Here is a 20,861-nt window from a genome sequence, read left to right on the forward strand (position 1 = left end):
CCATTTTCAAAATCTAAATGTTTATTCAACTACAGAAAATGCTTAGTTTAGCAGTGAACAATTAAATGCAGAGAGGGAGGTCAGGAGAGGGGGAGGCAGATGAGGAAGAAAGGCAATGAGAGGTCAGGGGAAGAGCGCATTGAGAACGAGGGCGGGAGGAGAGGGGCTTGTAGAAAAAGAGCAACCAGGGGGGAGGGCACCCTTCAAAGCATTATAACAGTGTCATCATTCTTTATTACAATCCACGATTATACATTTCTCTCTCTTTGATGCATTTAAAACAGTCCTACACTGCAAGAGGGGCAACGTCAGTATGAAAATAAGCTTTAAAAATGCAGCAAAAAAAACTAGCAAATGCGTCTCAAGGCATCAATCGACCTCATAACGACTCATTCAAACATTTGCACCTTAGCAGAGTGTGTATTCCAAAAGGCATCCGATTCCCTATATAGTGCATTACTTTTGACCAGAGCCTAAATGGGCTCTAGTCATAAATAGGGCACAAAATACGTAATAGGGTGCCATTTGGGACACAGGCAGAGCTTCCGCTCCTTCATAATATACACAGTTCAAACAGAAGCTCCAAACACAAGTTCAGAGAGACAAGGCCAACTCTTTGGTACAGATATGTACAAGATAGGGGTTCAGATATGGGTTGTGCCTAAAATGGCACCCTGTTCCAACTATATAAAGAATGAGTAATTTTTTTTTGGTAAATCTGCTCTGGAATCGAATACAGAATTCTGATAATGTTTCTGAAACGGGAAAATTCTTACGCTCTTGTATCACACCATCTAGCAAAAAAAAAAAACAGTATTTTCTCAGAGGCAAACCTTATCTAGAACCTTAAACACCACAGGAGAGGTATGAAACTAGCCAGCAGATTCTGACCCTATGTTACGCTTGTTTACACTGAGCTGCACTGGGGTCAGAACACAATCATGGTTAGATTAATACACCACAGAGCCGCAGCGAGATATGGGCTGGAAAACTTCTCAATGCAGGGATGGGATGTGCCCAATGATTTATATACACACACACACTAGATGACTTACAGGGTCACTGTTTTGAAGCCAACACGTCGTCATCTTGGCACTCCACCATTGTAAAAAAATGTTTGGGAAGCTGTACAAATGCATTTATTAATGTCTACATTGACGTCTGTTTTTACCAAGTTTATTCTGTTAGACACCTTAATGCATACTTTTAAATTGTTACTGTCCCCACTACAAAAATATTTAAAAACAGGTCATTTTGTCCTTTAATTTAATTGAAATACTGTGGAATTCCATTAAGTCCTATGAAGGACTGCCTCTTCTAGGGAGTGCCAATATGGTCGACCGGTTGCTTCAAAGCCACTCATTGGCCAATACATAGCATCAGCAATCCAGGTTTGATATACATCCTTGGATATAACACTGTACTGAAAAGTTTACCTATATCCAAACTGATACATCAAGAAGATTGAAATACTGCTAGTTTTACTAGAAAAATGCCCTTTCATCCTCATGCTAGCGAGCAATAGCCACCACCACCATTTTGGAATGGCAGTGTCAGCCAATCAGCCTCTGTTGTTCAACGCGATGTGCCATTCCATAATGGCTGCTGTGCCTACTGCTAGCTTGGATGAGAAGGAAAAGGGCAGTTTGAATTGAAGTACAATTTGGGGTACAGTGGCACATCCCATCGCTGCATTGAGGAACGTTTTCGACAGTGCGCCGGCTCCACGGTGTCAAAATCTAACCATGATTGCGTTCCGACCCCAGCTTAGTGTAAACAAACGTAACGGTAAGGTCAGAATCTGCTGGCTAGTTTGAAACATGGCTATTCAGTAGCATTGGTCTAGTCATGGTCTGTGGATCAATGCAGGTAACAGAAGGTAGTAAATGAAACGCGGGACAGAGTATGATGGTACCATCTCCACACTGTGGTAAGTGCCATTCCAAAACGGCTGCTTGGAATGAGACAAGGAAGGATAGGACAGGGATGATGTCATAGAAGAGAAACAGAACAAGTTCCATTGCATTCAGTCAATTCCAGTTCAGGAATACTTCATGGAGAATCCTTCGATTACTTTCTAGGTAGCTACTCTTCCCCACAATCCTACACACATTGTAAATATGCTTTGCTATTGAAGGAAAAGACTCAAACTAACCTCTATCAACACTGTATATAAAATAACAACCATTCGGATGTGCTAGTATAGTGGTACAGTGGGTGTTCTGTAGATATGATTGGATTGGTCTGGAAATTGTCCAGTGGAGGTCTGTGAGGTTTGATCTTAACTCTGAACATGCACATCTGTTAAAGGAACAAAAACAAAAGAGAAACTCTGAATGAAACTTGTTAGAGGTGTCATCATTGGCACAGAGAAAAACAAGAGTAAATAAAGAAAAAGAGATCAGATACTCAAGTCATATCCAGTCAGTACCAAAAAGAAACAAAGTAAAATAGAGAGACATAAATAGATATAGTGCTGCTGGATCGGGCTTCCTTGTGTTTATTTATCTGGAACCAGTGTTTTCTATGAAGGCCACCAGTAGGGCTTCAGTAGCCAGTCTAGCATGGTTTGTGCGTGTGTTGAGCCACTAGGGAGGCAATGCAGGCATGGTGCTGGCAACGGCTTCCTCTTAGTGTGTATCTATATGTGTGTGTGTGAATGCTTGTGAGTACGTATGCATGTTTGTGTGTGTGTGTGTGTGGGTATGTACATATGTTCATGTATGTATGCATGTGTGTCCTGTATGAGCTGCTTGTTGACTGTAGTAGCGCTGTGGCTCCTCTAGGGGGCGATCCATGCGTGTCGGAGGCACTCTGCAGCCGTAGCTCTCTTCTCTGGTACCAGGTCCAACATTGGGAAAAGGAAGCTAGCGAAGGTAGCTGCCTCCTCTTTAGACCACTCATACTTCTCCACCAGCACCTCCAACAGACCCCATGGCTTCAGCTTGGTAATGTGCCTCAGGTCACCTAGGGGGGGGGGAGAGAAAGTTAACTACACACACATTCCCAAGACAGTTTAGTTTACATGTGAAAAAAACTAAACTAAACACACCAGCACTTTTAGACAAGGCTCAACTTGAACCTTTTCACACGTGAGTAACACATATCTCTCTAATGGTCGCCCCCAGCGTGTTTTGTTTTATGCAGACAATGTCAGAATGCACTCACTGTTCCAAAATGGGATTATTACGCAACATTTAACAGTTAAACAAGACCGTTTGAACTTGTCAATTTCAAATGATTCTCTAGCAGTCTGAATTTAGGTGTGTTCCGCCTCCTCATTACTTCACATAGAAGTAGCCCATTTCAGCATTGTGGACAATTTATGTTTGAGGCTTTACTGAGCCGGACAAACTGCTCTCTTCGAGGAGAGCCCAAGCACTTCACCAATGTTTCCGCAGATCAATGCAGACATTTGCACAGTCTTGCACGAATTGGCACATTCAGACTTTGGACATGCGTGCGTTCCTATCAAAGTAATTGCCTTATTTTCTGTATATCATGTTGGCGTTTCAACTGTAGCATGTATGTATGAAACAATGTATTTACAGTTTTATTTGCGTTTTCAAGTACTGGTGAAAGATAATGCATTCCGATTATTGCATATTGCATAATGGACACCGTGTACTGATTTGAATGAGCTAATGCTAAACTATTTGCCAGCTATGTGTGGCGCCATGTTTGTTGACATTATACAATGCATTCTGGGTGTCACGTTAACGTCTGTCAGACCAAAGATGTTATAATGAGGAGGTTAAAATTCTGGAAGTGAATGATCGTACACGACACACCCCCTTTAACACGCCTACTGCAAACGGACCAAACTCATCTTGTCTCCTCTTATCATCTTTGGTTGACGTGAAGAAAAAAAAACATGGCGGAGCGCACAAACTACCCGTCTTCGGATTACATTCGATTTCTAGAAAGCGTTTTACTCAAATATTTAGATCAATGATCAGCTCCCCCATGATGAAATATAAATAGTCATTAGCTAATTCATAGTGTTTTCTGACAGCCGAGAGTTATCGAAATATGACCGCTGTATTACGTCAGTTAGCGCTAGGACTAATGTAGCCCATATTTCCCGATTTGGATGATTGTGTATGATGTCTCTACTCCTGTGAATGCCTGAACATTGCATCCAAAAAGAAAACTTGACATCATTTTGTAAGGACTTTGTTTTTGAGAAAACAGTGCGGCCAGCTCAAATGCTGATTGTTGCGTCAATAGCAACTGGATGTTCTAAATAAGCGTTCTAATCACACCGGTTTGAGCGTACGCTGCAGGGAACACTGTAGAATGATCACACCCGTTTGTTGGTACGTGTGAAAAGGTTAAACCTGCTATGACACACACACACTGATAACTATGAAAACACACACACAGCAGAGGGATAAACTACAAAGCTGAATCAATGCGTTATCCAGCTAACTTTGATAAACAACTAGAAATAACTATTGATTTTGTCTTTCATTAACAAAGCTAAACTCCGATATGTTTTTGTTTGTTGAGTTAATTTGACCATTTCCATTTCAAGCATACCCTTCTAAAAAAAAGTTTGCTGGCTAACTTATTGATCCTGGTTTGTTGTACAACACTCTAGTGTGGCGTTTCCTTACCTTTCTTGGTGAAGAACTCCTTGGAGTATTTTCCGGCCAGGATCAGCTTCTTAGGAACTTTACCCAACAACTCAATGATCAAAGCTATGTGATCTACACAAGAGAGGACGACAAACAAATTAGACGGTGCCAATCATCATTTGCGATGAAGGTCTGCAGAATCCTCAGACACGGATCTACACAACAGGATGTGAGTGAGTGCGTCTTCAGGTCTAAAATATTGTAGATACTATAAAAAGGCCTTACAGGGAGGGGAACACACCTTCATCTCTAGAGTAGTCCTCCCCAGAGTGAGGCTCAAACAGGTAGTCTCCTGTAGCCAGCTCAAAAGCCTAGAAGGGACGGTCACATACACAGCACTAGATAACTGTTTGGACACAACTACTCATTCAATGGCTTTCATTTTTTTTTTTATTACTCTTTTCTACATTGTAGAATAATAGCGAAGACATCGAAACTGTGAAACAACACACATGGAATCATGTAGTAACCAAAGAAAAAGTGTTAAATCAATTTATATTTTATATTTGAGATTCTTGAATGTAGCCACCCTTTGCCTTGATGACAGCTTTGCACACTCTTGGCATTATCTCAACCAGCTTCATGAGGTAGTCACCTGGATTTATTTTCCAACAGCCTTGAAGGAGTTCCCACATATGCTGAGCACTTATTGGCTGCCTTTCCTTCACGCTGCGGTCCAACTCATCCCAAACCATCTCAATTTGGTTTCACAGAACACAGTAAGGACTCTGCATTTGAACCTTTTCACACCTACCAACAAACGGGTGTGCTCATTCTACAGTGGTCCCTTACAGAACACAGTAAGGACAGCGTGAGCAGCCCAAACGCTGACTGTTGCATCAATCGAAACTGGACGTTCCAAATAAGTTTTCTAATCCCACCGGTTTGAGGGTACGCTCCAGAGTCCACTGTAGAATGAGCACACCGGTTTGTTGGTATGTGTGAAAAGGGTAAAATGCAGAGTTGTACCAGACAGGGGATAGACTGATGACTAGTAAGCCCCGCAGCTTAATACAAAAACATATCAGAGCACTGTCTGCTGGGCTAGTTAGCTCAAGATTTTCTGAGGCTAGTTATACATTGACTAAATTGTTTCACATTCTTGCGGGACCTCCTTGGGAAACTAAACTATTTATTAAATGTGGTTGTACTTGTGAGATGTAACCCACATTTTTCTTTACATGACCAAGTCAACATACAGCCAGACGTGACCTGTGGTAGTTGGTAAGGGCAGAGACGTTCCTTCCTACTGACAGGAACACGGAGGCAGACAGGCAAGGCCATGTTTTGGGTCGATCTGACAAGCGTGAGGAGTGTGTGTCGGGGTGTGTGCGTGTGTGTGTGTGTGTGAGTGTTCTCTATCCTATCGCTACCCACCATTGCGGCAGTGCTCCAGATATCAGCAGGCGTCCCGTAGCCGGCTCCCATCAGCACCTCCAGAGAACGGTACTGACGAGTTTGAATGTCGTCTGTAAAGTGCTTGTGCTGAGGAGGAGAGGATGGAGAGAGAGGGATAGAGGAGGGGGTAGAGAAAGAGAGAAAGAAATAGAGAGGGAGAAAGAGAGTGGGATAGATGGAGAGAGAAAGAGAAGGCATCACTGATCTGACATGACTCGTATTGGTGTACGCCTTTTAAGTCAAATCAAATTTTATTGGTCACATCACATGGTTAGCAGAGGTTATTGCGAGTGTAGCGAAATGCTTGTGCTTCTAGTTCCGACAGCGCAGCAGTATCTAATATAGACTAATATAGACTAATATATTTATTTAATAATCTGGTCATTTCGAGTCGACGGGATGAGAAGTGGGTCTTCCACAACATCCGGCCCTGATTAACGATCAAGCTAACGAGCAATGAAGGATGATTTGGGCCCCAATTTTTTTCCCAAAAATAAAAAAAATGGCTGTACTATACTCACCACCCAGCAGGCATTCCCCAGGTCAGCAATTTTGATCTGGATCTTGTCTGCATTGAGAGGTTCCAGAGGGTTGACCAACAGACTGCCTGCTGCTATTTTATCTAAAAAGAGAGAAGAGGGTAGAAAGTGGAGAGAGAAAAAGGAGAGGAACAAAACAATATTTATCTACAATGTGAGCGTTGTGTGATGCCGCACCATCCGGAAAAAGTCAGTTCTGCCGAGTCAACTGGAAAATACGATGGAAAAGATTGAAAGAGAAGTACTGAGGTGGTGATATTATAAGGAGCCCTCAGAAAGATGACAGAGAGTAGAGAAAGAGAGACATTACAGCTATTGACACTTACAAATAACACTCACGCCATCAACGCGAGTGTCTTCAGTGAGGTGAACCGTTCAGAACATTGCAACCAGAAATGTGAGGAATAGAGCTGAAATGATACTTGAATCTACATTTCAAAGAGACATGTCTGAACTCTGTGATCTTTATTCTATCCAAATATTATTTTAGGTTTCCCCTCCTGATGAGGTGTGCAGCAAAGTGCCACCTCTCCCCCTCCACTAACCGTTCCTCTCGCCCTCCTCCTCTTCATCCTCTCTTCCAGGCACCACATCAGTTTCCATCTCCTCGTCTTTTCTCTCTTCCTCATCCTTCTCTGGTCGTTTACACTCCTCCGTCTTGCCCTCCTTTCCTCTCCCTTCTTTATCGTGTGTTCCGGAGTCGCCGGGCACTCTGCCGTTGCATTCTCGGTAAACTGCGTTGGCCGGCGAGTCCCGTCCCTGTATACTGGCGTTGTTGGGGGCTACGGCGTCAAGTTTGTTGGCGTTCTGTTGGTCCTCCTCTTCTTCTTCGCTGGTCCTCTGTACCTCATGGCTCTCCGAGAGGGCGTGGCCATTGCAGTTCACCTCCATCCTGCTCTCCTCCTCCGTTTTATCTGGAGCTGGGTCTAGGGGACAGTGATAGGACAGTCAGTCACATAACCATATGCAAACACACCACTGATCAGCAACCCTGGTCCAATGACATTTGGTCCAAATATTGTTTGAAATCCACTACATGGCAGCCGGGCTGCCAAAATCACTGTTCTACAAATCACCTTGCATGCCATAACACTACTTCCTATGTAATCAAGAGGAGCGATTCTGCGCCTCCAATTGAACTCCCCAAACACGTGTTTTGCCTTTCAGTTTCTTTTAAAAAGGTGAACAGGAACAGAATCTAATGGTGGTCGATAATTTAACACAGGATCATTTTAATATGGATTAAATGTGTTCTGTAAAACCATGGTGTTTACCTGCTGTGACACCATTAGCAATGTCCTGTAGCGTGTCGGAGGTGGGCGGGGGAGCGTCTGTGGTTACCCCTTCAGTCTCCTCTTCCCCCTCCTCCTCTCCTCCCTCCGGCGCTCCCTCCATCTCCTGAATCCTCTTCTCTAACATCTCTGCCTGCTTCCGCTGTTTCTTCTTCATCTTCTTCTTCTTGTTCTTTGACATCTTCACCGTCTGAGGGGAGGGGTAAGGAGAGGGGGGTGAAGGGAGGAGTGAAGGGAAGAGAGTTCAAGCCTTAGACTACTATACAATTTGTAGAACTGCTTTTCCATTGATAGGTGTGAACAGAGAGACACCCACTCCCATGCATTACCTGGTAGCAGCAACCACACTCAATAAAAACATCATGCTTTTATAAATAACGCATAAAAACAGAGACTTACTGGTTTGGGCGCAGGGGCTGTGCTCACTAGGCAGAAAGAAGAGAAAGAGAACATTCGACTGTCATATCCTCAGCTAGATAATGACTAAACCAGCATAGGATTATGTCAAATCTGCCTCAGTAATTAGCATACAGTACCAGTAGCATGGTGTCTGTCTGTATTGTATTGTCCCTAGAATTTCTAAGCAAACAGCCGGAGGCAGGGCTTTCTCCTATAGATATACATTTTTATGGAATGGTCGGCAGACCATTGTATCCATGTGAGAGACGCAGACTCTGGCTCAACCTTTCAGTCTTTACTGAAGACTTGTCTTTTCAGTAGGTCCTACAATTGAGTGTTGTCTGGCACAAATCAAATGTTTTGTCACATGCGCCGAATACAACAGGTAGACCTTACAGTGAAATGCTTACTTACAGGCCCTTAACCAACAGTGCAGTTCAAATAATCTACCGAAATAAAAGTAACAAATAATTAAAGAGCAGCAGTAAAATAACAATTGCGAGGCTATATACAGGGGGTTACCGGTACATCAATGTGCGGGGGCACCATTTAGTCGAGGTAAGATGTACATGTGGGTAGAATTATTAAGGTGACTATACATAGATAACAGAGCAGCAGCAGCATCAAAGAGGGGGGGAGGGGCAATAAAAATAGACTGGGTAGCCATTTGATTAGAGGTTCAGGAATCTTATGGCTTGGGGGTAGAAGCTGTTTAGAAGCCTTATGGACCTAGACTTGGCGCTCCGGTACTGCTTGCCGTGCGGTAGCAGAGAGAACAGTCTATGACTAGGGTGGCTGGAGTCCTTGACAATTTTTAGGGCCTTCCTCTGACACTGCCTGGGTATAGAGGTCCTGGATGACAGGAAGCTTGGCCCCAGTGACGTACTGGTCCGTACACACTACCCTCTGTGGTGCCTTGCGGTTAGAGGCCAAGCAGTTGCCATACCAAGCAGTGATGCAACTCAATGGTGCAGCTGTAGAAATCTGAGGATCTGAGGACCATGCCAAATCTTTTCAGCCTCCTGAGGGGGAATAGGTTTTGTCATGCCCTCTTCCTGACTGTCTTGGTGTGCTTGGACCATGTTAGTTTTTTGGGGATGTCGACTCCAAGGAACTTGGAAGCTCTCAACCTGCTCCACCACAGCCCTGTCAATGAGAACAGGGGAGTGCTCGGTCCTGCTTTTCCTGTAGTCCACAATCATCTCCTTTGTCTTGATCACATTGAAGGAGAGGTTGTTGTCCTGGCACCACACGGTCAGGTCTCTGACCTCCTCCCTATAGGCTGTCTCATCGTTGTCGGTGAACAGGCCTAACACTGTTGTGTCTTCGGCATACTTAATGTTGTTGGAGTCGTGCCTGGCCGTGCAGTCATGACTGAACAGGGAGTACAGGAGGGGATTGAGCACGCACCCCTGAGGGGCCCCCGTGTTGGATGTGTTGTTACCTACCTTTACCACCTGGGGGTGGCCTGTCAGGAAGTCCAGGATCCAGTTGCAGAGGGAGGTGTTTAGTCCCGAGGTGTTTAGTCCCCTGCTTTGAGGGCACTATGGTGTTGAACGTTGAGCAGTAGTCAATAAACACATTCTCACATAGGTGTTCCTTTTATCCAGGTGGGAAAGGGCAATGTGGGGTGCAATAGAGATGGCATCATCTGTGGATCTGTTGGGGTGGTATGCAAATTGGAGTGGGTCTAGTTTTTCTGGGATAATGGTGTTGATGTGCCATGACCAACCTTTCAAAGCACTTCATGGCTATAGATGTGAGTGCTACGGGTCGGTAGTCATTTAGGCAGGTTACCTTAGTGTTCTTGGGCACAGGGACTATGGTGGTCTGCTTGAAACATGTTTGTAATTCAGACTCAGACAGGGAAAGGTTGAAAATGTCAGTGAAGTTCGTCAGTGTATGCTCGGAGTACACGTCCTGGTAAACCGTCTGGCTCGGAGGCCTTCTGATTGTTGACTTTCTTAAAAGGTCTTACTCACATCGGCTGCGGAGAGCGTGATCACACAGTCATCCGGAACAGCTTAAGCTCATGCATGCTTCAGTGTTGCTAGCCTCGAAGCGAGCATAGAAGTAATTTAGCTTGTCTGGTATGCTCGAGTCACTGAGCAGCTCTTGGCTGTGCTTCCCTTTGTAGTTTGTAATGGTTTGCAAGCTCTGCCACATCTGATGAGCATCGGAGCCGGTGTATTACGATTCGATCTTAGTCCTGTATTGATGCTTTGCCTGTTTGATGGTTCGTTGGAGGGCATAGCAGGAGTTATTATACGCTACCGAAAGTCGCGCTCCTTGAAAGCGGCAGCTCTTCCCTTTAGCTCAGTGCAGATGCTGCATGTAATCCATGGTTTCTGGTTGGGGTATGTACTTACAGTCACTGTGGGGACGACGTCATCGATGCACTTATTGATGTACTCCTCAATGCCATCGGAAGAATCTCGGAACATATTCCAGTCTGTGCAGGCAAAACAGTCATGTAGCTTAGCATCTGCTTCATCTGACCACGTCACTGGTGCTTCCTGCTTTAGTTTTTGTTTGTAAGCAGGAATCAGGATAGAATTGTCATCAGATTTGCCAAATGGAGGGCGAGGGAGAGCTTTGTACACGTCTCTGTGTGTGGAGTAAAGGTGGTCTAGAGTTTGTTTCCCTCTGGTCACACATTTAACATGCAGGTAGAAATTAGGTAAAACAGATTTAAGCTTGCCTGCATTAAAGTCCCCAGCCACTAGGAGCACTGCCTCTGGATGAGCGTTTTCCTGTTTGCTTAATACTGTATACAGCTCACTGAGTGTGGTGTTAGTGCCAGCATCGGGGTTGTGGTGGTAAATAGACAGCTATGAAGAATATAAACTCTCTTGGTAGATAGTGTGGTCTACAGCTTGTCATGAGATACTCTACCTCAGGCGAGCAAAACCTTGAGACATCATTAGATATCGTGCACCAGTTGTTTACAGATACACATAGACCGACACCCCTTGTCTTACCAGAGGGCCAGCTGTACGTTATTCATGTCGTCGTTCAGCCACGACTCGATGAAACATAAGATATTACAGCATTTATTGTCCCATTGGTAGGATATACGTGCTTGTAGTTCGTCCACTTTATTATCCAGTGATTGCCATCGGTACTATTGGCCAACGTACAAAGGCAGAATAGCCACTCGTCGACGGATCCTTACAAGGCACCTTGATCTCCTTCACGATATCTCCGTCTTTCTCCTGCGAATGAAGGGGATGAGGGACTCGTCGGGTGTCTGGAGTAAATCCCTCTCATTACACTCATTACAGAAAAAGTCTTCATCCAGTTCAAGGTGAGTAATCGCTGTTCTGATGTCCAGAAGCTGTTTTCGGGTCTTAAGAGACATTAGCAGCAATATTATGTACAAAATAAGTTACAAGAAATGCAACAAAAAAAACAAAACAAAATAGCACGGTTGGTTAAGAGCACATAAAAGGGCAGCCATCCCCTCTAGCGCCATTACTATCGCCCAGGGGTGCGAAGGTGAACAGCAAGGCACTGGAGTGAAGAACCACCAATGCTGTCGCTGCCTGGCCAGCTCCCCTATCCACTAGGATTCTCTGCCTCAGACCCTATTATGTGGGCTGAGTCACTGTCTTACTAGTGCTCTCCCATGGGCATTAATATTGAATTGGTGCCACCATTGCTGCTATAACAGCCTCCAATCTTCTGGGAAACTTTCCACTAGATATTGGAATATTCCTGCGGGGACTTCCTTCCATTCAGCCACAAGAACATTATTGAGGTCGGGTACTGATGTTGGACAATTAGGCCTGGCTCGCAGTCGGTGTTCCAATTGATCCCAGTGGTGTTCGATGTGTTGAGCTCAGGTTGAAAGTCACTGAGCTCTTCAGTTAGGCCATTCTAATGCCAATGTTTGTCTATGGAGATCGCATGGCTGTGTGCTTGATATTATACACCTGTCAACAGTGGGTGTGGCTGAAATAGCCGAATCCACTAATTTGAAGGGGTACATACTTTTGTATATAGTGTTAATGTTTGTTTTTGACTTAGTTATACATTTGTTATAGTATTTGTTATACTTTGTTATACAATTGAGGATCCACATGTCAGCAACTCCATTGTAAATCCAGCGCATATTGAATGTTGAGATTGGCAAAAGGCCAGTCTTTTGCAGTGGAATGTTAGCTAAAGAGACTGGTACTCAGACTAGAAGGCAGTTGGGAGGAGTCAAGATCTAGTGGGACCATTCTAGCCAAGGAGAGTGCAGACTCGTGTGTGTGAACAGGTACAACTCCCGATATACAGTGCATTCGGAAAGTATTCAGACCCCTTGACTTTTTCCACATTGTGTTACATTACAGCCTTATTCTAAAATGGATTAAATATTGTTTTTTCCCCCACAGCAATCTACACACAATACACCATAATGACAAAGTGAAAACAGGTTTTTAGAATTTTTACAAATGTATTTTAGATTAAAAAAACATAACTTATTTACATAAGTACTCAGACCCTTTGCTATGAGACCCGAAATAGAGCTCAGGTGCATCCAACTTCAATTGGTAATCCTTTTAGATGTTTCTACAACTTGGAGTCCACCTGTGGTAAATTCAATTGATTGTTTTCTACTCCGCTAGCCAGCACCTCGCCTAAATAGCTGTGCGTTTCTTTTTCTTCTAAATTCAATTGATTGGACATGATTTGGTAAGGCACACACCTGTCTATATAAGGTCACACAGTTGACAGTGCACATCAGAGCAAAAACCAAGCAATGAGGTCGAAGGAATTGTCCATAGAGCTCCGAGACAGGATTGTGTCGAGGCACAGATCTGGGGAAGGGTACCAAAGAATGTCTGCAGCATTGAAGGTACTCAAGAACACAGTGGCCTCCATCATTCCTAAATGGAAGAAGTTTGGAACCACCAAGACTCTTTCTAGAGCTGGGCACCCGGCCAAACTGAGCAATCGGGGGAGAAGGGCCTTGGTCAGAGAGGTGACCAAGAACCCAATGGTCACTCTGACAGAGCTCAAGTTCCACTGTGGAGATGGGAGAACCTTCCAGATGGGCAACCATCGTTTCAGTACTCCACCAATCAGGCTTTTATGGTAGATTGGCCAGATGGAAGCCACTCCTTAGTAAAAGGCACATGACAGCCCGCTTGGAGTTTGCCAAAAGGAAACAAGATTCTCTGGTCTGATAAAACCAAGATCAAACTCTTTGGCCTGAATGCCAAGCGACACATCTGGAGGAAACCTGGTACCATCCCTACAGTGAAGCATGGTGTTGGCAGCATCATACTGTGGGGATGTTTTTCAGCTGCAGAATGCTTATGTAAATAAGGTATCTGCTTATTTTTAATACATACAAATAAATCCAAAACCTGTTTTTGCTTTGTCATTATGGGGTATCATGTGTAGATTGATGAGGAAATAAACAATACATTTTATTTTAGAATAAGGCTGTAATGGAAGGGGTCTGAATACATTCCGAATGAACCGTATACACACTGATTCTTAAAGAATATAACGTATAACTTATGAGCCCTGATGGTAACGTTATGTTCTTGTTGATAAAACCTTCCTAAACTGTTCACTATGTTAATTCAGTGTGCCAATTGGTTGAGAGAAGTGTCAGTCATCTGTGGATACGGAGGAGGCTGGCACTGCTGTCCTCTGTCACTCTGTAACCTCATCAGCCATCTTCCTATCGTAGGATGTATATATGTGTCTACTTCTTTGTGGTGTGTCTGTACCTGCAGATCCAGAGGGGGGTGGAGCTCCTGTCCTCTGCCACTCCGTAGCTTCAGCAGCCATATTCCTAATGTAGGGCTCGTTAACAGTCAACAAGATGTTCTCTGGCTTGATGTCCGTGTGGATGATCTTACACTTTGAGTGGAGGTAGTCCAGCCCCTGGAGAACCTATAGGAGGGTAGAGCATCAGTAAGACCACTGCTGCATAGGGTTTCAACATTAAGGAGAATTCCGGTTGGAGGATTCCAAGAATCAGGGAAACTTTTGGGATAGTGTCTGGAATTTTCAACCCTCTCCATTTTTTTATGTTTTAAAAATGAATTACTGTTTCGACGTGAAAGTTATGTAGAATGTTTGTTTTTGCTAAAGATAATGCACCCAACCTGGAACACATCCAATGTTGTGTGAGGAATAAGGTGTTGTTTTACCTGTCGAATGATGCTTTTGACACAGGGCAGAGGAAGGCCCTGGTAGTTAGACTTGATGATCCACTTCAGCAGGTGATGACCCAGTACCTCAAACACCATACAGACATCTGATGGGGAACTGGGTCAAGGACTCAAAAACACACACACGTCATTCACGCCTATGCATTTGGCATACACCTACCCAATATAAAAAAATGTGAACACCTAAGGTTCTGCCAAGAACCATGATGAAAGTGGGCCAACGAACCCAGAAATCATTACGACCTCTTCCAGAAGCCGGGCATGCTGGGACGGAGGAAGTCTGGACACGTTGCCCAGACACCCAGCTGTGACTAGGATGTAAGCATTGCTGGGACAGACAGACAAACTGTCACTACATCTGTGGCTCTGTGCGTGTCATCTAGCTGGAGTGTATTGTGCTGCCAACAGCTGTACAACACCGGCCAAACATCAGTGCAACATCTCTGAACCACTGATAGATAGTACCAGGACTTGGGCAATAAAGATTTTAAGGCTCATAATATTGACTATTACTAATGCACTGATCTTAGGGAGTACTGAGTAGATGGAATATGCCTGTGTCCTTTGACTGTCTGTTTCAGGGTTATTATAGTAAACTACAACTGAAACTAAAAAAATATATTATTATGTAAACTTTCAGCAAAAAAATCAAATGGGACCTAAGCTTTTTTTCATTTTTTTTTCTTCAAGCTTCCGTATCTGGCAGGTAAATGCTGAGAGGAGATAGTGATGTTTCAAATTGGCCTAGCTTGTGCATTATTATCACTAACGATCAACGTTGAATTGCTGTGGGAGCATCGAGCACCAGTGCAGTCACACACACACACACACACACATATACACAAAGGTATGATGATTTGATTTGATTTGAAAGGTATGTGGACACCAATTCAAATTAGCGGATTCGGCTATTTCAGCAGGTTTCCACATATTTTATAGACTGCTGCTACTCGCTGTTAATTATCTATGTATAGTCACTTAACCCATATTTGCATGTACAAATTACCTCAACTAACCTGTACCCCGGCACATTGACTCGGTACCGGTACCCCCTGTATACAGCCTTTTCCCCCTGTTAATTTAGCAAATATTTTCATTTCTTGAACTGCATTGTTGGTTAAAGGGCAAGTAAGTGTAAGGTCCACACCTGTTGTAATCGGCGTATGTGACAAATAAAATTTGATTTGAGGTTGGAATAATACTGTGAAATTGTGAAAACTATGATAATGCCATTTTAATGTAAGAGCTGTTTGAAAGACCACTTGAAATTTCAGCCTGTTTTGGTGGGATGGAGTTTTGGCCTTCCATGGTGACATCACCATGTGGTAAATTAGTTAATTGACCAATAACAGAGTTCCAAACATCTCTGCCAATAACAGCGCATTTTCATTGTTCCCCTTCCCACTCAGACCACTTCCATACACTCAGACAAAAATTATTGCTTGAGAAAATGCACTTTGCAAGAAGCAATTTTTGTTTATTTTAGATCATTCTAATTGAAAACCACAGTAACACTCGCTATATGCATCGCGTTGCTATGCCATCAGCGTTGGGTCAATGTGATATTTGAACTGCTACAGAGTGTGTAGTTTTGACAGCAGAAGAGAGCAGAGGGGAAGGGGGTCTTTATTCTATTTTCCTATACTGTACCATATTAATCTACTACGCACAAGTACAATAGTGTTGGTCCTGTTTTTCGTAAGTACTCATTAAAATTGTTGCTAGTGGTTGTACTAAATTATCCTCTGATTACAAAAGCAACGTGTGTGCATTGTAAACATAGTCAATGTAGCTAACTAGAGTTTCTGCTAGCTAGTAGCTTCTTGACTTAAGAAATCTTAGTAAAATAACCAGTGGTGTATAGTCGAGGCCATTTGCAACCAAAAAAACTCTCATTATTTCAATTCACAAGACAGAATCAATATGCACGTCAGCCACCGACAAATGAACCACATCGATTCTTGAGCTTGTATGCTGCCAGTGGACGCGAGCGCAACACGGGCAGTATAGTAGCTTGCATTCCTTTCAAAAGGAAGCATTCCCTCGATGGCTGATGGCAATGCAAGACACTCGATTGCCGTAGTGTAGCAGGGCAGTTAGGTACTTAATTGTTATCCACAAACTAATTGACAAAAATCGGCTTAATGTCTTTTCCACGGGTGCATGTTCATTAATTGTTTATAGTTCATCGAACAAGCATAGGAAAAAGTGTTAAAACCCTTTACAATGAAGATCTGTGAAGTTATTTACATTTTAACTAATTATCTTTGAAAGACAGGGTCCTGAAAAGGGCCCCCCCCCCCGAGTTTATACACACACACACACACACACACACACACACACACACACACACACACACACACACACACACACACACACACACACACACACACAACCAGGGATCTCTTCACAGTCATAGTCCAGAACAGACTGAGAAACGTGCAGTACTACATAGACACCATGACTACATGGAACTCTTCCACATCAAGTAACTCAAGCGAGCAGTGAAATCAGATTTTAAAAACAGATAAAACACCTTACGGCACAACACGGACTGTGAAGAGACGTATGCGCACACACATGCTGGCTGCATCTCTGCTTCATACAGCAACTGCAAGGCACAAGACTGCAAGGCGCCATAGAGTGGTGAGTACGACCCAGTACATCCATACCATGTTTACGAAGGACGTGACCAAACATTTGATTCTAACAGAAATACAACCTACAACACATAAATCGCCCCTCCCATAGGCTACTTAGAAATGTTTTCATCAAACTGGATAAGTAAATCAAGGTCACAAAACTGAAATTCAAATAAAAACCGAAAAACTCGTAAAAACACAAAACTATAATAACCTTGGTCTGTTTTCATACTTTGTTGAACACGCATGTGGTGTATAAAAGTTGATAAAGCATTGTGTTACTGAGGATACGACTTCCGTTCATGCCAGAGATCTTGAAGTCGTCTAGTAGCTGAACCACCTTCTCTCTGCTGGGGTCGTTCTGGTCCGTGTTCCTCACCGATCTCAGCAGCTTGATCTCATCCAGGGCCGTCTCAGTGTAGTGCTCTGCACTCTTCACCACCTTCATGGCCACAAAACGCTTCCCCCTGGAAATACAGGACAACTTACACAGTGTACCAACATTAGGAACACCATACTAATTATCAGACCTGACAACCCTGTCCAACTTTTTAGAGTACCACACGCATGCAGCAAATTGGAGATTCACGTGCTTTGACAAACATTATGGCTCGCACCTGGTTCAGTTCAGTCCTCTGAAAAGGTATTTACAAAACCTAAATAAAAAGTACAGAACATATAAAAAATATATATATATGTTTGGTGGAATTAGCACAGATTGTATGTTTATTCCATTCCATGTAGAATGGAGATAATTATCTATAATGTTTTTCTTAGCACCTGAATTCCAAGTTTAGTCTCTATAGTAGAAGAACGCTTGTCGCCTCTCAAAACAGGGCCAATCACGAGGGCCGGCTCACAAGTATTGGCTTTTTAGAAACGGTTCCGAAATCAACACTAAAAGCAAAATCATTTAAAACATAAAAACAAAAATGATCGCGTCGACAGACCGCAAACTGGCTACACAAATCTTAAGTAAGGCTACCACAAAAAGGCATCTGAACACTGTTCGCTAGAATAGTCTGGTGTTTCAGCCTATGTAAAAGTGCCCATTGGATTTCTTTGCAGCGCACACATTTCAGAGTTTTGAATTTGATAAAATCTCAAATCTAGTGCAAAGGCTTTTTTGAAGCATTGCCTCTATTGCTAATACCGGACACTCATTCATTCTTCCTCACGCAGTCTTCTAAACTCCCGACTCCATTTAATGCCAATATGTTCATTTTTATTTTGGACTATACATTTGTAACGCTTTTGTGACGTGGATCATAATTACCGTTACAGTCTATCCGGTTGAGCGATCCTCGTAATGTTACGTGGAAAATACAACTAATGGGACGCAGAATTAAATGTCTCTCGCACAAATGCGACCAGTCATTTTTCGTATTTGCATGTAATTTCTTTCGCTAACTTTAGAGCCCGCTAACGTTAGTTTGAAACAATTAGTGTTTACCTTTCCCCAACATACGGAGTCGAAAAGGGATTTGTCCATGTATTTACAGCTGACAGTCGGCAAACTCAGCATCATAACAAACAGGAGGGGCAGACACGGGGTAGCTACGTCAAATAATGATGTATTAATTTCCATGTCTGTTGACAAACTCAGTACATGTCTGTGTTGCAGCTCGAGAAATGGGATGTTAGATTTCCTCAGTGGATTTATTTTTTATTTAAATTGTTTAACACGCACATATACAGTGCGCCTCCAACCCGGAAGCCAGCCGCACCAAAGTGTCGGAGGAAACACCGTGCACTACCCTGGTTAGCGCGCACTGTGCCCGGCCTGCCATGGTGCGCTACCGGCCAAACCCTCCCTAACCCGGACGACGCGAGGCCAATTGTGCGTGGGCGCGAACCCAGAGTCTCTGGTGGCACAGCTAGTGCTGCGATACAGTGCCCTAGACCACTGCGCCACCCGGGAGGCTCATTTCTTGCATACTTTTTAAAAATGTCTTATGCAAAACATGTGCATGTTGGCAGGTCTGTAATATTGAGTTGCACCCCTTTTGTCGAAAGCGTTCCACAGGGATGCTGGCCCATGTTGACTCCAATGCTTCCCACAGTTGTGTCAAGTTGGCCGGATGTCCTTTAGGTGATGGACCATTTTTGATACACATGGGAAACTGTTGAGCGTGAAAACCCCAGCAGCTTTGCAGTTCTTGACACACACAAACTGGTGCGCATGGCACCTACTACCATACCACGTTCAAAGGCACTTAAATATATTTTTAGTATTTCATTTTTTACATTTACAGCAAAAGTACCACAAACAGGTAATTCAACCCTCCCCACCAGCCAAAATAATACAGCACAAAAATATAAAACACAACATAGAACAATTTCTACGATTATACTGCGTTACAGTTCATAAAAGGAAATCAGTCAATTGAAATGAATTCATTAGACACTAATCTATGGATTTCATATGACTGGGCATAGGCCCATCCACTGGAGAGCCAAGCAATCAGAAGTTTTTATCCACAAAAGGGCTTTATTACAGACAGAAATACTCCTCCGTTTCATCAGCTGTCGTGGTGGCTTGTCTCAGACGATTGCGAAGATGAAGAAGCTGGATGTGGAGGTCCTGGTCTGGAGTGGTTATTATTGCACATTTAGTTAATATTGCCTGCTAACACAAATTTATTTTAACTAGGGAAATTGTGTCACTTCTCTTGCGTTCTGTGCAACAGAGTCAGAGTATAAGCAGCAGTTTGGGCAGCCTGGCTCGTTGCGAACTGTGAAGACTATTTCTTCCTAACAAAGACAGCCAACTTCGCCAAACGGGGGATGATTTAAAAAAAGTGCATTTGCGAAAAAAGCATAATCGTTGCATGAATGTACCTAACCATAAACATCAATGCCTTTCTTAAAATCAATACACGTAAGTATATATTTTTAAGCCTGCATATTTAGTTAAAAGAAATTAATGTTAGCAGGCAATATTAAACTACGGAAATTGTGTCACTTCTCTTGCGTTAATTGCACGCAGAGTCAGGGTATATGCAACAGTTTGGGCCGCCTGGCTCATTGCAAACTAATTTGCCAGAATGTTACGTAATTATGACATAACATTGAAGGTTGTGCAATGTAACAGGAATATTTTGACTTATGGATGCCATCCATTATATAAAATACAGAACGGTTCCGTATTTCACTGAAAGAATAAACGTTTTATTTTCGAAATGATAGTTTCCGGATTTGACCATATTAATGACCCAAGGCTCGTATTTCTGTGTGTTATTATGTTATAATTAAGTCTATGATTTGATATTTGATAGAGCAGTCTGACTGAGCGGTGGTAGGCAGCAGCAGGCTCGTAAGCATTCATTCAAACAGCACTTTTGTGCGTTTGCCAGCAGCTCTTCGCAATGCATTGCGCTGTTTATGACTTCAAGCCTATCAACTCCCGAGATTAGGCTGGTGTAACGAATGGGAAATGGCTAGCTAGTTAGCGGGGTACGCGCTAATAGCGTTTCAAACGTCACTCACTCTGAGACTTGGAGTAGTTGTTCCCCTTGCTCTGCAAGGGCCGCGGCTTTTGTGAAGAGATGGGTAACGATGCTTCGAGGGTGGCTGTTGTCGATGTGTTCCTGGTTCGAGCCCAGGTAGGGGCGAGGAGAGGGACGGAAGCTATACTGTTACACTGGCAATACTAAAGTGCCTATAAGAACATCCAATAGTCAAAAGTATATGAAATACAAATGGTATAGAGAGAAATAGTCCTATAATTCCAATAATAACCTCAACCTAAAACTTCTTACCTGGGAATATT

At 43.3% G+C, this 20,861-nt stretch overlaps 1 protein-coding gene across 2 annotated transcripts in view; it reads right to left on the minus strand.

Moving 5' to 3' along the window:
• Positions 1-3: 3 nt before the first annotated feature.
• Positions 4-20,861, minus strand: part of LOC110527716 (SRSF protein kinase 1) — a 53,804-nt gene continuing 32,946 nt past the window's right edge. For both annotated transcript variants that reach the window (XM_021609171.3, XM_021609173.3), the window contains 11 exons: positions 17,381-17,556; positions 14,427-14,533; positions 14,001-14,166; positions 8,269-8,294; positions 7,852-8,059; positions 7,123-7,503; positions 6,560-6,660; positions 6,018-6,125; positions 4,882-4,951; positions 4,620-4,712; positions 4-2,967 (listed from right to left, as the gene is read on the minus strand). In XM_021609171.3, the coding sequence (XP_021464846.3) occupies positions 2,783-2,967; positions 4,620-4,712; positions 4,882-4,951; positions 6,018-6,125; positions 6,560-6,660; positions 7,123-7,503; positions 7,852-8,059; positions 8,269-8,294; positions 14,001-14,166; positions 14,427-14,533; positions 17,381-17,556 (1,621 nt within the window). In that variant the 3' untranslated portion in view covers positions 4-2,782. The remainder of the gene's footprint in view (positions 2,968-4,619; positions 4,713-4,881; positions 4,952-6,017; positions 6,126-6,559; positions 6,661-7,122; positions 7,504-7,851; positions 8,060-8,268; positions 8,295-14,000; positions 14,167-14,426; positions 14,534-17,380; positions 17,557-20,861) is intronic.

This window comes from Oncorhynchus mykiss, chromosome 7 (genome assembly GCF_057628025.1).
Source record: "Oncorhynchus mykiss isolate SJ-2025 chromosome 7, ASM5762802v1, whole genome shotgun sequence".
In the NCBI taxonomy this organism is placed as follows: domain Eukaryota; kingdom Metazoa; phylum Chordata; class Actinopteri; order Salmoniformes; family Salmonidae; genus Oncorhynchus; species Oncorhynchus mykiss.